Source organism: Hypomesus transpacificus, chromosome 23 (assembly GCF_021917145.1).
Source record: "Hypomesus transpacificus isolate Combined female chromosome 23, fHypTra1, whole genome shotgun sequence".
NCBI lineage: Eukaryota > Metazoa > Chordata > Actinopteri > Osmeriformes > Osmeridae > Hypomesus > Hypomesus transpacificus.
Window position 1 is genome coordinate 4,893,482 of NC_061082.1, and position 24,731 is coordinate 4,918,212.

Here is a 24,731-nt window from a genome sequence, read left to right on the forward strand (position 1 = left end):
GGGGTATGCTAAACGCTTCCCCTGCCACCAGGAGCTAGCAGGGCCCGGTCCAGTGACCCCCCCCCCCCCCCCATGGAGGAGCTGACAGAGTGGAGATGTGAGGGACTGAGAGAGACGTTGGCAGGCTGTCAGTCCCTCAAACAAAGCAGACAGCAAGAGACCTGCAGTCGGAGGCAGGGAGAGAGAGGACCTAAAGGCAGGGAGAGAGAGGACCTAGAGGCAGGGAGAGAGAGGACCTAGAGGCAGGGAGAGAGAGGACCTAGAGGCAGGGAGAGAGAGGACCTAGAGGCAGGGAGAGAGAGGACCTAGAGGCAGGGAGAGAGAGGACCTAGAGGCAAGGAGAGGACCTAGAGGCAGAGGCAGGGAGAGAGAGGACTTAGAGGCAGGGAGAGAGAGGACCTAGAGGCAAGGAGAGAGAGGACCTAGAGGCAGGGAGAGAGAGGACCTAGAGGCAGGGAGAGAGAGGACAAAGAGGCAGGGAGAGAAAGGACCTAGAGGCAGGGAGAGAGAGGACCTAGAGGCAGAGGCAGGGAGAGAGAGGACCTAGAGGCAGGGAGAGAGAGGACCTAGAGGCAAGGAGAGAGAGGACCTAGAGGCAGAGGCAAGGAGAGAGAGGACCTAGAGGCAGAGGCAGGGAGAGGACCTAGAGGCAGGGAGAGAGAGGACCTTTTCCTGATGGCACATGCCAAGTCTCCGTCTGAAGCCGCTACTGCACCTCGAAGAAATCACGAGAGTGTCGGTGACTTTCACTTCTCCTGTGTGTGCTCGGTCTGCTCCCTCCTCCGCCCCCCCTCACCCCTCACACACACCTGTCCTTTTCACTGACAGCCCCCCCCCCCCCCCCTCCTGGTCTCATGAATCCCAATCAGCCAAGGCCATCAGCCTCTTAAATAATGCAGCATCGCCGGTGCCACCTCCATTAGGGTGATAAATGCGTTACATCGGCAGCCGGCCTGCCCTGCCAAGTGTTTGCATAGCTGAGCTCCACTATTCTCGACACGTCCCTTTCATCTCAGCCAGCACAGGCTACACAGACAGAATGTGTTTATAGTTTGATTTTCTACAAAAAAAATACTACTCCAACCCTCTCAGCCACCGCCTGGCCTAAAAGCTTGCATTCCCAGCTCAGTCAGATTGGTCGAGAGTCTCACGCTGCCCTCACACAGTGGTGACAAGAAGCATGTTGGTGGACAGAGAGGAGGTGGATGGGACAGAGGACTGGGGTCATCGTTTCGGGGGTGGAGGTTGGTGGAGGTGGGAATCCTTAGTCCGGTTGTTGCGTGACCAGTGGCCTGGTCTCAGGAGGCCGTGAAGGTGAGGGGTCACCCCTCTCCTCCCCCGTCAGACGGATAAAGGAGCGAGCTGAAAATCCACTTGACCTGGCCGACCTGTCTGACAGGGAGCTTCCTCCTCAGGGCTGATCGGCTTGTGTCCCGGTCAGAGGGCGGCTCTGCTCCAACACCGGCCGGGAAGCAGAGCTCAGCAGGGCCTTCAGAGCTGGACACGGCCGCCCCACATGTGGGCCCAGACTACCCTAGGAGCTGAACCCTAAGAATCTGACTCAGACCTGGGTTCAGCACTTTAGTTGACTTGCCATCAGAAATACTGTAGTTGTGTAACTCTTTTTTTTTTCTTCAAAACCAAGACAAAACCAGCATGCCATCCAATGACCATTCTCTTCTTTTCTCCCCCACTTCCACAGGTCACTAAGGGGCATGAGAGCCTTGTTGGAGGCCAGCGAGGTAGCGAGCCCAAGCCAGAGCTGGTGACGGGGACATGGGCCTGTACCTCAGGGCTTCCTGTAGCACGCTCCTCCACGCCACGCGCCCCTCAGCCCCACCCGGCAGCAGCAGCAGCGCCCCCCACAGGGACCCCGCCCTGGGCACCAGCCCCCGCCCCGGCCCCCCGCCTCCGCAGGCCCAGCACCAAGCAGCAGCCACGCCGGTAAACACACACACATTTACACACCCTCACACATGCTCACACCAGCGCTCAGACACAGAAACGACTGCCTTCACTGGTAACTAGACACACAGATGTGTCAGCTAAAAGCATAAGCAATCAGACAAGAAAACGTGCCTGAAAACCAACACCTTCACTGACAGACGGACATGCGCACACACACACACTCACACACCCAGCCCCGTCCCTAGTCTCACCCACTGGCCAGACCCACAGACGAAGCATAGTCAGTGCAGCGAGGCTGGCGGGCGAGGCAGCGAGGCGGGAGAGGCAGCGAGGCAGGGTAATGCAGTGGAGAGAGGGGCAGTGACAGGCTCCCAGACAGGAGGTAACACAGAGAGATTGAGTGTCCTCCTGTGATAAGAAGAGGAAGGCTCCCAGGAGTCCTGCCTGCCAGCCTGCTGTCCCAGCTCAGACACAGCGGAGCAGGGAACGTGTATGGGGGTGTCAGCCTCTCTCCGCCTGCCAGCACCCCCACTTCCCTATCCCCCTGCCCTAACAGCCCAACCATGGCTTTTTTCCCTCCTTTCCCTCCTTTCTCTCTTTCTCTCTCTCTTTCTCTCTCTCTCTTTCTCTCTCTCTCTCTCTTTGCCATCTGGGTATTCTGACATAGTACCGCACACAGTCCTAGATAGAGGAGAGAGAGAGAGAGAGTGTCTGGGGTATCTCAGGCGTTAATGGAAGCTTTAGGATGCCGACGTGTCTCATCAGCGCTCTGTCAGGGCCGCTCTACAGCGTTTGGGAGGACGGCTCTGTCAGGGCCCCTCTGCAGCGTCTGGGAGGACGGCTCTGTCAGGGCCCCTCTGCAGCGTCTGGGAGGACGGCTCTGTCAGGGCCAGTCTGCAGCGTGTGGGAGGACGGCTCTGTCAGGGCCGCTCTGCAGCGTCTGGGAGGACGGCTCTGTCAGGGCCCCTCTGCAGCGTGTGGGAGGACGGCTCTGTCAGGGCCCCTCTGCAGCGCCTGGGAGGACGGCTCTGTCAGGGCCCCTCTGCAGCGTCTGGGAGGACGGCTCTGTCAGGACCGCTCTGCAGCGTGTGGGAGGACGGCTCTGTCAGGGCCGCTCTGCAGCGTGTGGGAGGACGGCTCTGTCAGGGCCCCTCTGCAGAGTGTGGGAGGACGGCTCTGTCAGGGCCGCTGGCTCTGTCAGGGCCGCTCTGCAGCATCTGGGAGGACGGCTCTGTCAGGGCCCCTCTGCAGCGTCTGGGAGGACGGCTCTGTCAGGGCCCCTCTGCAGCATCTGGGAGGACGGCTCTGTCAGGGCCGCTCTGCAGCATCTGGGAGGACGGCTCTGTCAGGGCCGCTCTGCAGCGTCTGGGAGGACGGCTCTGTCAGGGCCCCTCTGCAGCGTGTGGGAGGACGGCTCTGTCAGGGCCGCTCTGCAGCATCTGGGAGGACGGCTCTCTCAGGGAGGAGCGGAGACAGATTTTCATCTGTTAGTGCCGGCGAGGAGACAGGAGGGGGGTGGAGGAGGGGCTGTGGGTGTGGCTAGCCGGTCTGGAACAAAGCATTACTACACCGTACCGTTCTGATATCGGGTGATTTGTCATAGAGCAAAAAAAACTAATCGATCTGTTTACGAATGCTTAATAGCTCGATGCCTCGGGGAGGCCAAGCAAGTCAACTGACCAAAGAACCCCCGCCGCCCCTCCCCCGCCCCCTGTCCCTCCGCCCCTGCCCCCCCCGCCTCGCCCCTGTCCATATCTCCTCCAGGGTTCCAGCTCTTGGTAGACGCTCCAAGTAGCCTTCTCTAATGAGGATGTCTGATCCTGTCACTGTCAAGGAGACTAGCGACACCATGAGAGGTCTGGAGATGGAGGAGAGCCCGCCCGCCCCCTCTTCAGAGGACGGCCCCGCCCCCTCGTCAGAGGACGGCCCCGCCCCCTCGTCAGAGGACGGCCCCGCCCCCTCGTCAGAAGACGGCCACGCCAAGATTGACAGCAGGAAGCGGGACACTCCGCCCCAACCTGAACCCGACCGAGATGAAAGCTGCTGCCAAGACAAGAATGACACTCAGGTAAAAACATAAACATTTTACAACAAGTAAAAAAGATCTACCTTTCCAAACTACATGGTTGTATTCACCCCCGGGCTCAGACACACCTTCACGTCCCTCCCTCCTTCCCACCCTCGCACACCCACATATTCCATAAGTCTCCTAATCAACCTTCAACCACTCCAGTTTCCCTACTGGAGTGCAGTATGTCAGCTGAAGGGGTTCAGTAAAGCTTTGGGGAACGTAGAGAAGGTGTATGCAGTGAAATGGAAAGGAACAGGGGTCCGGGGAGGAGGGAGGGAGGGAGGGGGGGGGGGGAGGAGGGAGAGTGTTAAGCAAGTGTGGCATTATTGGGCTTTGTAATGGCGAGCAGAGCAGAGCGGGAGGAAATAATTGCTTTCCGATACAGAACTGGCTCGGGGACTCTGGGGAGTCCCCTGGCAAAGCACAACCAATCAATTGTCAGATAATTGAGTTATGAGAACCAACGGAAGCGGTCTACTCCGACCCGCCCCACCCCCCCTCCCCACCCAGTTATTATACACTTGAAGGTTAAGGTTGCCTGGTAGTTTCTTTTTTCCTGCAGAGTCCAACATTATTTTCCCCCCTCTGACAGGTGAGCAGGTAGTTCTCCCTCGGTACAGACATGACATTTCTCTCGTGCGTTCTCCCGTTTGTGAAGAGTCGTGACCCTGCTCATGTCTGTGTCCTACCTCCCCGATGCCCCCCCTCCTACCTGGAGGGAGGGCCTGGGGTGAGGCAGGGAGAGAGGCAGGGAGAGAGGCAGGGAGAGAGGCAGGGAGAGAGGCAGGGAGAGAGGCAGGGAGAGAGGCAGGGAGAGAGGCAGGGAGAGAGGCAGGGAGAGAGGCAGGGAGAGAGGCAGGGAGAGAGGCAGGGAGAGAGGGGAGTTGTTGAGCCCGGAGTTTTAACAGGCTTCCTGGGGAGAGGCATGCAGGAGGAGAGGCAGATAATCTCCATCTCAAATCCCAGTTTATCCACCGACTTCTCCCGCCTCACCCCTAGTGGGGTGGGGATGGGGAGGCAGGACGAATGTCTATGCCGCCATCTGTCTCCTCCGCCTCAGCGAACGGCGGCGCCTCGGTGCCCACACGGCCGCGTGTCCGACCGGTGTGCAGCGGACGCCCGCTCCCTCGCGCCCCTTCTAACGCAGCCTCCCCCCCCAAGTCTGGAAACCAGAGAGGTGCCCTCGCTTCCCTTTCAAGCACATGCTCCACTCTCCAGTACCCGTTAGCCTGCATTGTTACAGCTGACACGCTCCACTCTCCGGTACCCGTTAGCCTGCAGCGTTACAGCTGACATGCTCCACTCTCCGGTACCCGTTAGCCTGCAGCGTTACAGCTGACATGCTCTACTCTCCGGTACCCGTTAGCCTGGAGCGTTACAGCTGACATGTGGAGGCCGGACACGCAGGGAGGTGGAACATTGGTTTCAAGCCCCCAACAGGTTCTGCAAAAACCCACAAAAGGTTTGCTTCACGGAAGAAAAAATATATCAAAATAAAAGATTAAACGGTTGTTGTTTTTTTAACGTTAAAACCAAACGACCTCATAGAGCCCCTTTCTCCTCCTTTGTGTCATTCCACTCGTGATTGTCCCGGTCGTTCATTGCTGAGGAGAGTCACCCGTGTGCCCACACCAAGCGCTCCACTCCCTTTAAACATTGCTGTTGATTCATTTTGTCTCGTTGCCCAGCGGGAGTTGTCGGGATCAGCAGGGAGGAGACCCAAGGTACTGTGGCAAGAGGCATGTCTACCCGTGCTCGCCTGTCTTGTGAACCCTTTTGGGGTTTATTTTGATCCGAGGATGATTCATGAATTATTTAGTTTCAGTTATCATTAGCAAAACATGTTTGTGTGGGAAATTTCTTCCATATTTTTTCCTCTCTGGTATTCGTGTGTGTGTTCTTGGTGCACGTTGTTTTGGGTTGTTCCTCTAACTGTAATACTAATGCATCCATACACCCAGTTATTTAACCAATAACCTCAACAGGCCAAGTTGACCGAACTGACAATGTGCATGGTCGATATTTGAACTGAAACCCCACTCCCTCACGTTAAGAAGTGCAGTATGCTGTGGGTGGCTTGAACTTGTTTCTTGGTTTCCTTTTCCCATAGTGCTTGGTGTGTGTGTGGGGTACCATCTATCTGTCCCATAGTGCTTGGTGTGTGTGTGTGTGGGGTACCATCTATCTGTCCCATCCTGACTCTCTTCTTCACCCTCACCCCTCCTTCCCCCCTCCCAGTCTAACTCAAAGTTAAAGTTAGTTCGGAGCCTGGCTGTTTGCGAAGAGTCCTCTCCTCCCCCTCCCACTACTGATCTGCCTGGAGACCACCAGGTAATCCCTCTCCCCCTGTAAGGATGTTCACCACCTCACCACCTCCCCTCTCCCCCTGCAGGGTTGTTCACCACCTCCCCTCTCCCCCTGTAGGGATGTTCACCACCTCACCACCTCCCCTCTCCCCCTGCAGAGATGTTCACCACCTCCCCTCTCCCCCTGTAGGGATGTTCACTACCCCACCACCTCCCCTCTCCCCCTGTAGGGATGTTCACCACCCCCCCCTCTCCCCCTGCAGGGATGTTCACCACCTCCCCTCTCCCCCTGTAGGGATGTTCACTACCCCACCACCTCCCCTCTCCCCCTGCAGGGATGTTCACCACCTCCCCTCTCCCCCTGCAGGGATGTTCACCACCTCCCCTCTCCCCCTGCAGGGATGTTCACCACCTCCCCTCTCCCCCTGCAGGGATGTTCACCACTTCCCCTCTCCCCCTGCAGGGATGTTCACCACCTCCCCTCTCCCCCTGTAGGGATGTTCACTACCCCACCACCTCCCCTCTCCCCCTGTAGGGATGTTCACCACCTCCCCTCTCCCCCTGCAGGGATGTTCACCACCTCCCCTCTCCCCCTGTAGGGATGTTCACTACCCCACCACCTCCCCTCTCCCCCTGCAGGGATGTTCACCACCTCCCCTCTCCCCCTGCAGGGATGTTCACCACCTCCCCTCTCCCCCTGCAGGGATGTTCACCACTTCCCCTCTCCCCCTGCAGGGATGTTCACCACCTCCCCTCTCCCCCTGCAGGGATGTTCACCACTTCCCCTCTCCCCCTGCAGGGATGTTTACCACCTCCCCTCTCCCCCTGCAGGGATGTTCACCACCTCCCCTCTCCCCCTGCAGGGATGTTCACCACCTCCCCTCTCCCCCTGCAGGGATGTTCACCACCTCCCCTCTCCCCCTGCAGGGATGTTCACCACCTCCCCTCTCCCCCTGCAGGGATGTTCACCACCTCCCCTCTCCCCCTGCAGGGATGTTCACCACCTCCCCTCTCCCCCTGCAGGGATGTTCACCACCTCCCCTCTCCCCCTGCAGGGATGTTCACCACCTCCCCTCTCCCCCTGCAGGGATGTTCACCACCTCACCACCTTCCCTCTCCCCCTGTAGGGATGTTCACCACCTCCCCTCTCCCCCTGTAGGGATGTTCACCACCTCCTACCTCTCCAGCACATTAGCTGCTGTCCAGTAGACAACCATCTCATGCATATTTATGCCTCCAGGGGTGCAAGTCCTCCGATACTGAAGCATGCATCCCCCAGTAACCCCTCCCTGTCCTGCTGTAGCCGTCCACTCATACAGAGCCTCCAGATACATGTTTGTCTTTTTTTCCGGCCATATCAAGGCTTCAGATATTCTCCTTATTTGTTTTAACGTGTTTTAAACTCCCGTCACTTCATTTTTGATTGAATACCTTTTGAGTGTTGATGCTCCTGCTTTGATTCACTTCACACAATTTGTGATTAATCTGTTATTTAGTTCCAGCTGAAGTGTAGCTCCTTAAGTATTTGCGCAACATGAAATCCAAGAACGCTTGAACTAAACAAAAAAGGTGAGGTACAAAGAGATTAATCTATTGAGATAAGTCGTTAAAATCCTCCTGGAAAATGTATTTGAAGCCAAGCCTCAATTAAATACCTTGTGCTTTTGTGAAATGGTAGTCAGAGCTTTTAATTCTACCCCTTCTGATGGAGAGAATAGTCTCGTTTTTTGTTCAGACGGTTTACCGTTGAAACCTCAATCAGGAGAGGAGACTGTCTGACTGAGGGAATTAAACAAACGAAGAAAAAAAGAATTCCCGCCCTGCCTGAGAGAATAGGCAGGGTGTAACTCTCTTGACTCCATCAGACAGATTGATGTCCTTGAACGGAGAAATTAGATTTCCATTCTAGGAATTCAGTGCTTTTTTTTTCTCTTCCTATCTCTTTATTCACCCACCCTCCCTCCCCCCTACGCACCCTCCCTCCCCCCTACGCACCCTCCCTCCCCCCTACCCACCCTCCCTCCCCCCTACGCACCCTCCCACCCCCCTACCCACCCTCCCTCCCCCCTACCCACCCTCCCTCCCCCCTACCCACCCTCCCTCCCCCCTACGCACCCACCCCCCTACGCACCCTCCCCCCTACCCACCCTCCCTCCCCCCTACCCACCCTCCCTCCCCCCTACGCACCCACCCCCCTAAGCACCCTCCCCCCTACCCACCCTCCCTCCCCCCTACGCACCCACCCCCCTACGCACCCTCCCACCCCCCTACCCACCCTCCCTCCCCCCTACGCACCCACCCCCCTACCCACCCTCCCTCCCCCCTAAGCACCCTCCCTACCCCCTACGCACCCTCCCTCCCCCCTACGCACCCTCCCTCCCCCCTACCCACCCTCCCTCCCCCCTACGCACCCACCCCCCTACGCACCCACCCCCCTACGCACCCTCCCTCCCCCCTACGCACCCTCCCACCCCCCTACGCACCCTCCCTCCCCCCTACCCACCCTCCCTCCCCCCTACCCACCCTCCCTCCCCCCTACGCACCCTCCCTCCCCCCTACGCACCCTCCCTCCCCCCTACGCACCCTCCCTCCCCCCTAAGCACCCACTCCCTTTCTGCAGCACTAAAGCTCAGCTCGCAGCCTGCCGCTCTCCCAGCCTGGTTTCCCAGACCAGAGCGTTCTTCATACGTAAACACTCCAGCTTTCCATCACAGAGAGAGAAGCAGCGGGGAGAATAACCCCCCTCCCCTCTGCGTCATGTCGAGTGCTTGTTCTACTTTGCTCTACTTTTGTATCGAGTCTGAAAGGAGAAATCGAGGGCTTTTCTGCCCCAAATTCGCTATCAAAGGGAAATGCTTGGAGGGAGAAGTTGCCGGGTCCAGAGACGCACCGCAGGGTGTTAGCGTTCCAGGCCAGAGGGGACACAAAGCTTTGCTCTGGCAGCCGCTTCATACACTCTGCTTTTCTCTGGCCACCTTACCGAGTGCAGCTACTAATAACCTGAGGCACCATTTTTTTTTTTTTTTATTTGAACGCCAAAGCTAGAATTCACTTGGGGCCTCCCCTCCTATTTTAAGGTAGGGCGAGTCAAGGTCAGCTCTCGGCTGCTTACGCACCAGATATAGGTACAAGCCCCACGGCACGGGGATTATTGAAGTCGTTTTCTTTAACTCGGCTTTAATGGGTTTCTCGTCCCTTTGGTCTAAATTCATAGTTGATACCGTGAGTCTTTCTCACTCTCTCACTTTACCCAAGCTGAGCGGAAGCCTTAATGACTAAACTATGAAACTGTGTGGCAAGAGAATCACTGGCTCTTCAGCGGTGTCAGAGAGTAGTTGAGGTTCTTTATTGGAGTTCAAAAAGCCGTGAGTGTGAATTTAAACTTATGTTGGTAGTCTGCGCACAATGTGACCCCTTTGATTATCCCTCGACAAACTAAACATCTGATCTATAGGTTGAATGTGAAGTTGTGAATGTGAAGAAAACTACACCAGGTATAACGAAAGAACAACTTTGTCTTCCAGGAAGAAATTCAAATCCAGCTGTCCCAGCCGTACGACAAAGAGGAATCCTCTCCGCTTGTCAGAGATGAGGAGAAGAGTGTTGAGAGGCTGGACAAAACTGAAAGGATGCCAAGAAAGATGTTATCCAGAGGTGTGTTGCGTTCCGCATGTCTCCACTCTCGTTAACTAAGTAAAACAACTTCCACCCAGAGTTGTTTTTGTTTCCAAACCTTTTCCTCTCCCTCCCTCAGATTCCAGTCAGGAATACACCGACTCCACCGGGATTGACCTCCACGAGTTCTTAGTTAACACGCTGAAAAACAACCCCAGGTGTGTAGTCATGCCACTCATTTCCAGCTCCTTTGTGCGCCGTGACGAGCACAGCTGTCGTTCGTTTCGACTGACGATCGTGCAACCGCTCGCTCGCCAAAAGGTTACCTCGGAACACTTGTCGTCTTCATCAGTCGATGACTAATTGCTGTGTGTGTGGTACCCAGCGGTAATGAGATGAGTGCTGGAACAACTCCTCTCCAGACACACTCATTCTTCCGTTTCCCATTTCTTCCTCAAAGGGACAGAATGATGTTGCTGAAGCTGGAACAGGACATTCTCGACTTCATCAGTAACAACGAGTGAGTCTCTGCAGTCCCTCACGCCTCACATTCCCTGCCAACCCAATAAGCTGTTTCCTTATCATTTGTAATAAAGCCATGCATAATTTGGTACGAGTTCGTGGTTCCTCACGGGCCCCGGAGGAGAGCTAATGAGATTTGACTCTGGGCTATGTCGGGGCGGTACTGGCTGGAACAAGTGTTTCTAATTGTCCCTCCGTCATCCCGTCTGAATTATTGATCGTCTCTCTGGTGTGTTTTTTTCCGGCCCCACCAGAAGCCAGAAGAGGAAGTTCCCCCCGATGACCTCCTACCACAGGATGCTGCTGCATCGAGTCGCCGCATACTTCGGCCTCGAACACAACGTTGACCAAACAGGGAAATCGGTTATTATCAACAAAACGAGTAACACAAGGATGTGAGTCATCTCTCTCTCTCTTTCCCTCTCTCTTTCCCTCTCTCTTTCCCTCTCTCTCTCTCTCTTTTTCTCCCTCTCTCTCTCTCGCCCTCTCTTTCTCTCGCCCTCTCTTTCTCTCCCTCTTTCTCTCCTTCTCTCCCTCTCTCTCTCTCTCTTTCTCTCTCTCTCTCTCTCTCTCTCTCTGTTTCTCTCCCTCTCTCTGCATCTCTCCGTCTGGAACTTGCACGTAACACACACAGACTTTTTCTCGCTCTCTGCCACATCCAAGAATTCAATTTCTCTGCTCTGGTCTAATTCATATGGCTTAGGCTGCAGAAATTACTGTCTCCGTATCTTCTGCAGAGGCAAAACAGATTTTCCCTTTGCCGTACTTGCCGTACTCCGAAATGAGTTTTGGGTGGGACGAAACTTAATTATCTGCGGTTTTCAATATTGCAGGAATGGTGGGGAAACGATGAGGTTGTGTTTATGAGGTGAAAAGGGAGATGGTGTAAACATCTCAGGTTTTTCTGGGAACGTTGCGACAACTGCACTTTTTCACTGCTCCTCATTCCCACTCCTTCCATCCCCACCCCTCCATCTCTCCTCAGACCCGATCAGAAGTTTTCGGAACACATCAAAGACGACAAAAGCGAGGACTTCCAGAAGCGGTACATTCTCAAAAGGGACAACTCCACCTCTGACAAAGATGACAACATGGTATGTGTTTGTTTGATGTCAAAGGGTCACATCTTGAACCACTGAGACAAGGGGGAAGGGGAGGAGAGGTGGTAGTTAGTCTTAGCAATTCCATGCAGTAGTTTATGGTGAATGAAACTTCATAAGGCTGTGAGGCCAGTTATCGAAAAGTATTTAATAAATATCACTTTTTGAGCTGTGCGCTTGAAGTAGTGTTTGAAGACCTTAATGCTGGTGTTTCAGATGCGGATGCGACTGAAGGACGACCGGAGGAGCAAGTCCATCGAGGAGAGGGAGGAGGAGTACCAGAGAGCCAGAGACAGGATCTTTGCTCAAGATGTTAGAATCTTTTCATGAGTTTCTTCTCCTGAGAATAACATTTACATATGTAGTTGTGTTTTTTATGGTTTATCCGATCGTTTGTACCGCAATACAAAACTAACAGTTATCTTATTTCACAGGGTCCAGATGGGTTTGCTCTTGAAAAAAGGTTTGCTTAAAAAAAAATTATACAAACTTTGATTTGTTTGGGGAAATGCTGAAGGGCGACTTTAATAGGACGCCTGCTTCCAAATAACACAGCGCTCCTCTCACCCTGTCCCCAGGATACAAGAAGACGATGCTTGCAACAGCACACAGCAACGACGAAAGATCTTCAGGTAAATCACCCCCCTGCTCCCTCTCCTCCTCCCTCGTAGAGCGTTAATAAACCACAAGCTGTGTAATCACCAGCCTCCTCGCCACGCCTTCACCCCGCCTCGCAGGTTAAAAGACGGCCGTTCGGGCAACAGTCGCCAGAGCAGCTCGGAGAACGAGCCCAAGTCCTCAGACCCGCGGCCCTGGAGCAGCACCGACTCCGACAGCTCCAACCGGAACCTGCGACCGGCCATGACCAAGGCCAGCAGCTTCAGCGGGATCTCCGTCCTCCTGCGAGGAGACAGCTCCGTCCTCCTGCGAGGAGACAGCTCTGGGAGCTGTAAGAGCATCGGACGCTTGTCCAAGACCGGTACGTTCTAAGCCCTCTTGTTTTCCCGCCGTTTGGGAGTGCGCTCGTTTTGCTACTCGGGGTAGCTCTGAAAGGGGTTTCCGGTGTTAGGTTACACTGAACTCCATCGAGCTGAGCTACCTTGGGTTCCAAAGGGATCCCGACTGCTTCACCCGTGTCCATCCTCCACCTTCTGGGTCTGGCAGCTGTCCATCCTCCACCTTCATACTCAGGCTGGGTCTGACAGCTGTCCATCCTCCACCTTCATACTCAGGCTGGGTCTGACAGCTGTCCATCCTCCACCTTCATACTCAGGCTGGGTCTGACAGCTGTCCATCCTCCACCTTCATACTCAGGCTGGGTCTGACAGCTGTCCATCCTCCACCTTCATACTCAAGCTGGGTCTGACAGCTGTCCATCCTCCACCTTCATACTCAGGCTGGGTCTGGCAGATGTCCATCCTCCACCTTCACACTCAGGCTGGGTCTGACAGCTGTGCACCACCTGTTGCAGCAGCCAGCCAGGTGCTCTCTAACTTTCTGTCAGAGAAGATTTGTTAAACACTGACAAAGCAGAGGTTCAGAAGGGCAGACTGGAAGAATGTTATTAATGACAGCAATATTTTGTGAACACAGCTTTTGAACCCTCTTGGCTGTTATACAGCCCACTGTAAGGGGTGTCTATTTAAGGTTCTAGAAAAAAATGGTTTGTGGTTCCAATTATGCAATGTCAAAAACCAGTGTTCTTGGAAAGCTTTTTTTTTTTTTTTTTCTTTTCTTTTTTTATATCTAAGTAACTCAACCAGTTGACAGTAATCTGCTGAAATAGACAATACTGTCAACTCCAAGCATCCTTGCAGCCATTTGCCAACACAAAATGGATGCCTGTAGTGTAGGTGTGTCATTGTCCAGTCACGCGCCACCCTGAGCAAGAAGTGATGATGGTCACTTCTTTTCTGGTCTTGTTTCTGCTCCTCATGTAGCTATAGACTGCTCTTCATCACCACCCTTCCTCACCTCATGTAGCTATAGACTGCTCCTCATCACCACCCTTCCTCACCTCATGTAGCTATAGACTGCTCTTCATCACCACCCTTCCTCACCTCATGTAGTCCGTATTCAGATTCAATTCACTGGTTACTTCATACATGGGAAAAAGATTTTTAAAAATTATCAGTTTGAGGTATTTCCTGCCTGTTGTAACAAAACCTTTGTATGTGACGGTTGATGAGCTTCTTTTCTTTTGTCTCATCTTGAATCCCAAACCTGTGAGTCCCCCCCCCTCCCACCTCATGAATGTCAACAACTGACTTTCTCAATTATGTTTTATTTAGCTTCATAGCTTAGATCTTGATCATTTTAATGATCTAATTATGTGATGGTTTCATTAAGCGTACATTGCACCACCGTGGTTGTGCATGGAAAACAAAGTGAATAGCTAAATGAAGACATTAATCAAGAAATTAATTAACATGTCATTTAGTGCTGATGAAATCATTATCTTTTTCAATTTTATGACGGCATTCCTCCCACAGGTAATTAGAATAGATAATTAGTTATGTACGTTTGGAATTTAAAATCTGACCCCGCATTTTGTAAAGAATTCTCCGAAGACCTTAGCTAGCATCTCAAAAGTACGTAACTAACTTGGAGCGAACGCTCAATGTAAACACAGGATTATCGAACCCGCTATGAAAACACTGAATTCAACCTTCCACCACACGTCCTCCTTGCTAACCTACTGACCTCAGGCATGCTACTCATACTGTCTTTGTAAGACTAGATAAGCATGGTTCCTCTGCTGTGTCTTTCAGCTAAGACCTTCTCCTTCCTCCCTCTCCTTCCTTCCTTCCTTCTTTCCTCTCCCTCTGTCCTTCCCTCCCTTCCCTCCCTCTCCTCCCCCCTTCAGGTTCTGACTCGTCTAGTAGTGTAGGGTCGTCCACGGGTTCTCTGTCTCGCTCCCAGCCGCCCCTCCCTATGGCCCCGGCCCTCACCCAGACGGGCCTGCCCCCCCTGGGCCCCCTGCCCCCCCTGGGCCCCCTGGGCCCCCTGGCCCCCTGCTCCAGTAGCTCTGTGTTGTACGAGGTGGGCCGGAGTGCCCCTGCTCCAACGCCGGCCTCCGCTAACGCTAGCTACTATTTGCTTCCACTTGAAGCCACAGGGATACTGCCAGGAAGTATCCTGGTCAACCCACACACAGGTTGGTACCTTAACCCCACCCCCCCCCCCCCCCTCCCTGGTTCAGGTCAGGTGACCACACACTGGAGGCCAGACGTGGGCGGGGCTTGGGGAGACTGGCCACCACACTTTGTCTTGTTTGTCTTTGTGCTTTCACGTTTTGAAACCTGTCTTATCCTTCAAAACTAACAACCCTCACAGCCTGCTACTTATTCTCTAACTTGTTCCTTTAACGGCGGTGTTCAGGGAAGGGAGAGAGTGTTGTGATGGAGGAGGGCTGTGTTTGGGAGGGGGGGTTTATCTTGCTCTCTGGAGTGAAGTTGGTGAGAGGATACACAAGCTAAACAGCCAACAGTCATGCATTATTTATGCCTGTTTGAGTTTGGAGGCCGTATATGGAGTATTTGGGGGAGCGATAATTAGAAGTTGCCTCGACGCTTTGATTGTCCTTTTAGAAAGTAAACTGAATCAACGTTTTTTTTCCTCGAATTATGAGTTGACAGAGGAAGTCGCTGTCTAATGATGCGGCTTGCATGCAAATGAGACTGCCCTTCCCTCACTCCCTCCCCCCCCTCCCTCCTTCCCGCCCCCCCCCCCCCCCCTCCCTCCCTCACTGAGCAGAAGCACTTTGAGAAACGATAGCTGTCTGACTAGATCAATATAGGCGACGTTGGTCAAAACAAATTCCCCAAAGTGTTGCTGAGATGGGGATAATGAAGCCACACTCCTCGTGTTATTGAATATAGAAAATAATGAATAGTCTGCTCTCTGATGTATAATATATTCTGTCTTCTCTCTGCCTTGTCCGGTCCCACGTTCTTAAATATGCGCTGGGCTGATAAGGCTGGCTATATGGCTGGCACTAATATGTTTTTCAAGAGCCAGCCAGTGTGTGTAATTGCTTATTGACCTTTCCTAAGGAGTTGGCAAATGGGAAAGTCTTCTGTTCATCCATGAGGCCCAGAAATTAATTTTGCACCTGACGGCATAAAGTGAGAGAGAGAGGGGTGCTTTTCAGGGTCACGGCACGGTTACTGTGACGGGCGCACGTAGATCACCGCTCGCAAAATGTTTTTTTTGTCCACCCCACACTCACCTCCCATGTCACGGGACAACTAACGTATGTCGGGAGAAACCAGCCTGGCAACACATCTCCATCTTTGATATTAAATTCAGAGAAACGCTTTCACAAGCTGTCCTCTCAACTCAGGACAACCATTGCTGCGTAAAACAGCCAAAGAACCCACTGAACTGGCTTGTCTCGTGACACGCCTATATTAGTGATGTGCCCTTCGCAGATGCACAGAGAATACCAATTGAGGATAAACCAGCGGAGAGAGCTCTGGGTGATGTGATGGATAAGCCGAACACTGGAGCCGAGTGTCTCTGAATTACTCTGTGGCAGTTCCCTTTCTTACATGAAAAATACCTTCTCCTTAGGAAAAGGCTTTCAGAGTGAGGCTATTTCCCGGCGCGAAACGCATGCATACTTTAATGCATTCAACCCCAACTCAGGAAATACTCCCAAGATTCTTTTTTTTCCCTTTTTTTTTTCTTTCCATCAGCAATTCAGAAAAGAGCCTTCGGAGCAGGAGGAGAGAGGAGGGAGGAGGGCAAATACATTAAAGTTCATTATCCAGCCTAGCTGGGATGTTACAGATTCTCAGTGTCGCTGATCCGCTCTTCCCCTGCTCTCTCCCTCCCCCCGAGCACGCTGAATTACACATCTATTACAAATGTTTGCACAGACACGACGTGTATGTAGGAATATGTAAATGTATTCACCTTCCAATGTCCATCCCTGTGGTGATGTGGGGCTGAACGCAGGACTGAACATCTCTGTTCACACGTGCCCATCTCTCGCTCAGATTCTGTGTATGAAGAGGAGGATGACTGGCGGGGCTGAGGGCTCAGGGTTGAGGGCTCAGGGTTGAGGGCTGAGGGTTGAGGGCTCAGGGTTGAGGGCTCAGGGCTGAGGGCTCAGGGTTGAGGGCTCAGGGTTGAGGGCTGAGGGCTCAGGGCTGAGGGCTGAGGGCTGAGGGCTCAGGGCTCAGGGCTCAGGGCTGAGGGCTCAGGGCTGAGGGCTCAGGGTTGAGGGCTCAGGGCTGAGGGCTCAGGGCTGAGGGTTGAGGGCTCAGGGTTGAGGGCTCAGGGTTGGTTAAAGCTGTTGTGTTGTTCCCCTGTCATGAGCTGTGGTCCTCTCTCTCCAGGCCAGCCCTTTGTGAACCCAGACGGCAGTGCCGTGATCTACAACCCTGGCATGGTGCCCCCACCCCAGGGCCGGACCCAGCCCCCGGCCCCCTCCGGCCACCACCAGCCCTCGCTCTCCAATCACACCCTCGCACAGGTCAGTTCACACATGCCCCCAACCATCGCAGTTCACACACACATCTGGGACCAACACAATTCACACACACACATGCCCTCACACACACACACACGCCCTCACACAGGTCAGATCACACACACACATACCCTCACACAGATCAGATCACACACACACGCCCAACATGAGACCCTGACACCAAGCCCACAGATTTAGTGTTTCCTCTTAAACAGTGTTTTCTTGGCTTGTCTGAATGGGCTTGGTTGATTTGCACCTCTGGGCATCTTCCACCCGTTTTGGAAACTTTGTGACCAGCAGCTCTCCTTAGTCATGGCCCCTGTCATAATAAATGTGGTTCAAGTGTCAACTGAACACCAAGAACCCCCCCCCACACACAAGCCCCTGCTGTCATTAGCATGCATACCAGCGATCAGGACCAGCAGCCTCCAGAGCTCTCTTTTCTCTCTCTCTCTCTCTCTCTCTCTCTCTCTCTCTCTCTCTCTCTCTCTCTCTCTCTCTCTCTCTCTCTCTCTCTCTCTCTCTCTGTCTCTCTGTCTCTCTGTCTCTCTGTCTCTCTGTCTCTCTGTCTCTCTGTCTCTCTCTCTCTCTCTCTCTCTCTCTCTCTCTCTCTCTCTCTCTCTCTCCGTCAGACAGACAGTCTCTCTGGGAAAGAAAACCCCCACTAAAAAACAGAAGGGGGTCCCAAGGGGTTGAGCTTCATTAGTGAGGAAAATCAAGGCTGGTAATTGAGTTGACCTGTGCAGCGCGGTAGCACAGCCCAGGGGTTGGTTAGGGGGAAGGTGTGGCCGTCTTGCCCTCCCCGTGGAGCAGAGCCCCTGTAATTGAGACACCGTCAGGGACTCGAGGTGAGCCGTCTGGGCAAGGTGACGCCGAGCGTAGGCCTGTCATTTTGAACCCCAGAAGGCTTCTTGTGACTTTCCACATTTTAATATCCCCTAAATGATTTTTCACCGGTCGACCTTGGTGGATGATGTTTCATATTACAGACTTGTATTGACAGAGCTCTTTGTCCTAATTAACGGCATTATCGTTAAGTTGTGTTCATTCCCTTTGGGCTCGCTCTCTCTCTCTCTCTCTTTTTCCATAAACTAATATCCCTACTTCACCTCTATAGACCTCTACCCTGCTTGTTCAGCGGGGAACAAAACACCATCTCCTCTTGCACTGTTTTCTGTCCTCACTATTTCTTTGACTAAAACGCCCTGACCTCCTCCTCCTGCTCTCTCCTCTTCCTCCTCCTCTTCCTCTCCGGCCTCCTTCGCCCCCCAGCCGTCGCGGCCCCTGCAGACGTCCAGTCAGCCGGTCCAGTACTCTGCAGCCCCGTATCCCGCACAGCTCGTCTCCGTCTCCCCTAACCAACAATACACTGTGGTACCTGTCTCCTCTACGCTGCCCTGTACTGCCCTGCACTTACCTGCTGTACCCGGCGCTAACCTGCTGTACCCGGCGCTAACCTGCTGTACCTTGCGCTAACCTAATCTGTGCTAGCCTGCGCTAACCTGTGCTAGCCTGCCCTAACCTGTGCTATCCTGTACTAACCTGCTCTAGCTTGTACTGACCTGCATTACTTTGCACTCCTTTGCACTACCCTGTGCTAGCCTGCTTTAACCTGTGCTAGCCTGCTTTACCCTGTGCTAGCCCGCTTTACCCTGTGCTAGCCTGCTTTACCCTGTGCTAGCCTGCTTTACCCTGTGCTAGCCTGCACACCACACTTCACCTCAGCTCTGCTTGTGTCCTGGTTGCTGTCTCGGTACCTCAGCCCGTTAACCCTGAGTGGGGAACTGCCCTGTTGATTGTGATGTGAGCCGGTTGTCTGGTGACCAGACCCACTGCTGTGGTGTGGTCACCCTGCATCTTCTGGAGGGTTATGTCCCTACAGAAAATGTAGAGACAGCTACGTCATCGTACTGTGTAGTTTTTGTGTAACTTTTACTTCTTTTTTTTTGTAAAAGTGTAACTTTTGTTCTTCATTAGCATTGGAAGTTGGTTGAGGTTTTTGTCCAGTAAAGAATGAACACTTTCTGTTAAAAAAATAATAATAAAAAAAAGGATATTACAGGGTCATTTGCTGTAGACTATGATCGATGGCTCTGATGAATAAGAAATGAGGAAAAGTCTATCTAGTGAAATGAATGGAGCACGATTCTATTTTTGGTTAATGCCCACTGGCCCTGTGAATGCCTAATGTGACGTCTGGATCGGAGCATCGTTTGAGCGCACACACAGAATACAAACTCGGGGGCAGTGATAGTTGCTGAAGTTTCTCAGGAAAAGTTTATTATCTCAACTTCTCCAGGCAAATCGAATTTAATCTTTTCCAACAGTGAAGAACCGCTCCCTAGTAAAATCTAATTAATATGAATGATTAATCAAATCTGTTTAAATTTCATGTGTTGTGCTTTGCTACCTTGGTTACCCCCTCGACGACACACATCGTGTGTTCCGATAACCCCTTTTTTGACCTCTATCAATAAACATCCCTTAACGACTGAATACATTTTTACATTTGTAGTAAAAAGCTTTGAATTATTAATTTAGCAGCAGATGTTGAATTTAGTATTCTATGAATAGACATGCTGGTAGTCCCTAAACACCTCAGCGCCCAGTAAAAGTAAACTACCCCCAAATATCCAAGTAAAGGGGTCAGGATGAGAGAGGGCTCTTCTGACGACAGATGCTCTGCTCCACCTTTGAAGCTTCTCTGATATTAGAACTTTATATCATAACTCTTGCACTCACTCAGTCCCTTAAGATCTGCTTAAAGGGTAAAATTATATCATTAAGAAATGATCAAATGGGGTAAAGTTATCAAATAAATTCAAAGAAAATAGTCAATGAGAAACAGCACCCTGATATGTTACCTGAGCTTTTCTCCAGCCCAAATTTGATCACTGAAGGTGATTGGCTGGAACAGGAGTGCTGGAATGTGATTGGCTGGAAAGTAGCAGGCCACTCCAAAATGTGAAACTGAGCCTTCTGTGTTGCTAAACAACTTTCAGATGGCCTCATTAGCTCACACAATATGTTCACAGGTGTCAATACATTTCAGTTTTTTTTTTTGTTTTTTTTTACAGAAAAAATCTTACCTAGTGAACCTTTAATTGTTTGAGTGAAGGGTGTCAGGATTTCATTCAGTGCAGCTTGGTGTGTTCTGCATGGGCCTACAGACAGACACGGCATTCTTCCAGTCTGCTGGTGGAGGTATTGACCCTCCTTTGTGTTTCCGTGTTCCCCCACAGCAAGACCCCCTGGGGGGCCAGTTCAGCCACATGAGCCTGGGCCGCCAGGCGTCTCTGGAGGGTCGGGACCCCCGTGCTGCCCTGTACCCATCCCCCGTGGTGCTCCAGCCCCCTCCGCCCCCGCCCCAGCAGGCTGGCTACATGGTGGGGCCCCCGGGCCAGCCCGGCCCCCCCCAGACCTACGCCCCGCCCCCTCCTCCACCCGTCAACCAGCCCGTAATGCAGCAGCAGGGCTACATGCAGCAGGTCTGTACTCCAACCTCTTCCCTCCTCTCCTCCACCCTCACATCCCATCCTCCACCCACCCTCCCTCTCTCCTCCCTTCCACAATCCTCTCCTCCACCACCCCTCTCTGATCGTCTAGTACTGTCTGCTCTGAGCCCTCTGCAGAGCTGGTATTAACGGTATGCCTCTCCAGATGCCAGCGTGTTACTGTGCTCCAGGCCAGTACCCCCCTCTCCAACCAGCAGTACAGAGCAGTGGGCCCGGTCCAGTACAGCGCTCCCCAGGGCCAGGCCATGAACCCTCCGCCCTCACAGCAGACAGGTAACCAGCCAGCCCACACCTCCACACTGCCCCCTCGCTGCCCCCTTGCTGCCCCCTCGCTGCCCTCACACTGCCCTCACACTGCCTCCACTCTGCCTCCTTGCTGCCCTCACACTGCCTCCACTCTGCCTCCACTCTGCCTCCTTGCTGCCCTCACACTGCCTCCACACTGCCCCCTCGCTGCCCCCTTGCTGCCCCCTCGCTGCCCTCACACTGCCTCCACTCTGCCCACTCGCTGCCCTCACACTGCCTCCACTCTGCCTCCTGGCTGCCCTCACACTGCCTCCACTCTGCCTCCTGGCTGCCCTCACACTGCCTCCACTCTGCCTCCTGGCTGCCCTCACACTGCCTCCACTCTGCCTCCTGGCTCCCCAGTCCTCCACTGGCTCCTGCCTCCTGACACCTGCCTCCAGGTGTCTCAGGCCCTGACCCACAGTTATATTTAGTGGTGTGAGGAATGACAGTTCCTCCCCCAGTTCCTCTGTCCTCGTGTGGCGAGTGTTCACTGGTTATTGTGTTTCGCGGCGTAGAGAACAGTTACCTCTTTCTCTCCGTATTCTGTCTCTCTGCCCTCATTTGCACATTTCCTCTCCCTCCTTCTTTCTTTCTTTTTTTCTATTGCTCTCAGCACTTTGTCTCGAGTTATCCGCCTCTTATGGCAGGTACACAATGGGCTTGTCTTAGCAAACTGCTGCGGGGGAAATTAGCCAGCACCCCTGGGGCCTGGGGAGCAGAGCGAGGAGCTAATTACAGAGAGAACTTCTCTTTGCAGGGTCGGCTATTGTGTTCACCCCTCTAAGCCCACACAATAACCATCTCCCAATCAAATACACTATTAATGTTGCCCCCCCCCCCCCCCCCTACCCTCTCCAGCCTGCCTAGAGAGAGGATACTTGCTCCGCCAGAACCCCAGCGAGAAAGGGAGCACTTGTTTCGATCATACGGGCACCTTTTTACATATACGTGACTCCTCATCCCTGGCCAGATTCCTCCTTCTCCCAGCTCAGGCTTCTCCTACCAACTCCGCCTCCTCCTCCTCCCAGCTCAGGCTCCTCCTCCCAGCTCAGGCTCCTCCTCCTCCCAGCTCAGGCCTCCCAGCTCAGGCTCCTCCTCCTCCCAACTCAGGCTCCTCCTACCAGCGTAGGCTCTTCTTCCCAGCAGGGCTGGACGCGAGGGGCTGGATGCGGAGGGGCTGGACGCGGGGCCGGGCCGCTGTCTGAGAGGCCTCACATTCTCACAGTGAACCGGTCTCTTTTCCCGCCCCTCACTCCTCTCCAGAGCCCGACGCCCGGCAACGCTCAGCGGTCACAAGTCAGAAAACAAGACGTTCTGAACTGAAGGACTCCCTCAACTCTCCTCCTCTCGTCTCCTCCTCTCTCCTCCTCTCGTCTCCTCCTCTCATCTCCTTCTCTCGTCTTCTCGTCTCCTCCTCTCGTCTCCTCCTCTCGTCTTCTCCTCTCGTCTCCTCCTCTCGTCTCCTCCTCTTGTTTCCTCCCTCTTCTCTATCGCTCTCCAGCTCAGAGCGGAGTGCGTTCGATATTACATGCGCTCCATGCACCGTTTCTAAGTGGAGGTGAGAGAATAGCACTAAAAATATCTCCCTTAACCCCCCCCCCCAACCCCCCCTCGCCCCCCCCCCCCCCCCCCCTCCTGCTGGGAGCCTCCTCCTTTGTCCCACTTCTCGTCTCATCTGGGCTAAATTGATTGCTGTCGTTCTGGTCAAAAGCTGGGAGAAATTGAAAATTGCTCAGCCCTCCTTCCCTCCTCGGCCCTCCCTCCTGCCACCTGCAGCCCCCTCCCCCCCCCCCCCCCATTCACAGAGCAATCTGCGTTCCCGCTGGTAACCTTGACACTGGCGCGTTTTGCCCAATGAAAGAGAACTAGCTTTTTAAAAATAATTTCCTGAGGATCTTTCTCCTTCTAACAATCCCTCAAAGAGAAACATCTCTCTTTTCTTCCTCCAACCTTCAACTATAGTCTAAAAAAAAAATCCTAAGATTGAAAACACCATGTTTGGAAGGTTGTTTATCCACCCAGACATTTCTCTGTCCATTTGCCTGGATCATTGATTGCTCCCAATAAAAATAAGCACCGAGATATGCTTTTCAACAAATATTGCTGGCGTACAATCAGTCATTCGCAGCCTCGGGAGTTTAACTGAATCAAAGGCGTTTCTTTCTCCCCTCCAGGTTACCAAACTGTGATGCCTAACCCAGCACAGAGCTACCAGGGCATGCTGGGTCTCCAGCACAGCCAGGGGCAGAACATGGTCAGCGGTCAGCACAGCAATATGGGGAATCAGATGCATGGCATGATGGCCCAGTATCCCTCCATGCCATCTTATCAGGTGTGGATTCAGCTCTGGGGGGGGTGTGTTCTGGGGCCTCTGACACTGTGTAAAGATCATTCATCATGGCTCTCCTCTTGGAAGTATTATTTGACTGCATTTTTTACGATGATCTCTGCAGTTATGAGTACAGACACACTCCACATACACACAATGTTCAATGAACGTGTGTGTGTGTGTTCGTGTGTGTTTGTGTGTGTGTATCGGCAGGTATCCATGTCCCAGGGCTCCCAGGGTGTGCCACAGCAAACATATCAGCAACCCATTCTCCTGCCCGGCCAGCCCAGCCAGGTGCCCATGCCTGCCTCCATGCCTGCCTCCCTCCCTGCCTCTATGTCTGGATCCATGCCGGGCACCATGTCTGGCTCTGGAGTTCAGGTGTACTACAGTGTTATCACACCCAACCAACACAACACAATGAGGTAACAGCCAAAACACCTAAATCAATGCAGAAATCCTGTGAATTTGTACAGCCTTCTCTTTGTTGGATACGCATATCCCCCTCTTCTCTACCCCCCCCCCCCCCCCCCCCAAAAAGTTGCACCTGCATTTGAAAGTCTGTTGGCCGTCACTAGTGTGAATGAATATCCAGCCTAGCTAGCAGGTTCTTTGTCTGTGGAAAATATGAGGTCAGTGTGTCCCTGAGGAGAGCTGTTCCTCCCCAGGCCAGGATGATGTATCAGGCCAGAGACGCAGGTCTTAATATAGCAGCAGAAGCAGGCTCCCGGGCGACCTGCTCTCTCCTCTCCATCCTTCACGCCCGCCCGCTCCTTTGCAGTCGGCCCCCAGTGGGCCTGGCAGCTGCCCCCCCCTCAACTCCCCCCCCCCCCCCCCCCTCCCCCCTCAGGGGTGCTGATGCATCGCCGTTGCCTCGTCGCAGCCTTATTAGATCTGCACAGGAGGAGCGCGGCGGCGGCAGAGGAGCGAAAGTGGCAGCCCACAATTGGTTTACAGGGACACGGTGATAAATGCTCATTGCCCTTGATTTGTTTTGATTTGGCGAAAATGAGCCAAATCCCCCCCTCTCCCTCCCTAGTCTGTGGCCTGCAGGTTTCTCCTGTGAGGATATTTATTGTGGGCTCTAATGTGATACCGAGGTATCGATCCCCCAGCGCACTCTCTCTGGTTTACTTTGCTAATTCAGCTCGTTTTTAGCCCGATGTGCTGAGTTCAGACTGAACCTGTGCCAGGACTGTACCAACACACGTTCAGAGGGGGGGAGTGTATTTGGGATAACAGTCTTCTTCATGTGTTTCTCACATCATCTTCTTCTTCTTGTGTTTTTTCTGTGCAGTTCGTCAGTGGGGTTCCTGCCCCCCCCCGGCTCGGAGCAGATGCACTTCCCCCGGTCGTCCTCCCCCTGCTCCTCCCAGCAGTGCTCAGGTACGCTAGCCAAAACATCCACCACACCTTGCTCAGGTACGCTAGCCACAACATCCACCACACCTAGCTCAGGTACGCTAGCCAAAACATCCACCACACTTTGCTCAGGTACGCTAGCCACAACATCCACCACACCTAGCTCAGGTACGCTAGCCACAACATCCACCACACCTAGCTCAGGTACGCTAGCCACAACATCCACCACACCTAGC

At 53.5% G+C, this 24,731-nt stretch overlaps 1 protein-coding gene across 1 annotated transcript in view; it reads left to right on the forward strand.

Annotated features, from left to right (window-relative positions):
* The window catches only part of LOC124485651 (R3H domain-containing protein 1-like), a 45,968-nt gene that overhangs the window by 16,057 nt on the left and 5,180 nt on the right, over positions 1–24,731 (forward strand). Inside the window, 22 exon segments of the mRNA XM_047047371.1 lie at positions 1,703–1,944; positions 3,743–3,976; positions 5,668–5,703; positions 6,218–6,310; positions 9,810–9,939; positions 10,040–10,118; positions 10,361–10,420; positions 10,677–10,817; positions 11,408–11,516; positions 11,739–11,834; positions 11,957–11,985; positions 12,101–12,154; positions 12,260–12,501; positions 14,389–14,679; positions 16,868–17,004; positions 18,274–18,375; positions 20,244–20,489; positions 20,662–20,709; positions 20,711–20,789; positions 22,979–23,136; positions 23,347–23,558; positions 24,431–24,519. Of these exon segments, the coding sequence (XP_046903327.1) occupies positions 1,777–1,944; positions 3,743–3,976; positions 5,668–5,703; positions 6,218–6,310; positions 9,810–9,939; positions 10,040–10,118; positions 10,361–10,420; positions 10,677–10,817; positions 11,408–11,516; positions 11,739–11,834; positions 11,957–11,985; positions 12,101–12,154; positions 12,260–12,501; positions 14,389–14,679; positions 16,868–17,004; positions 18,274–18,375; positions 20,244–20,489; positions 20,662–20,709; positions 20,711–20,789; positions 22,979–23,136; positions 23,347–23,558; positions 24,431–24,519 (2,833 nt within the window). The 5' untranslated portion in view covers positions 1,703–1,776.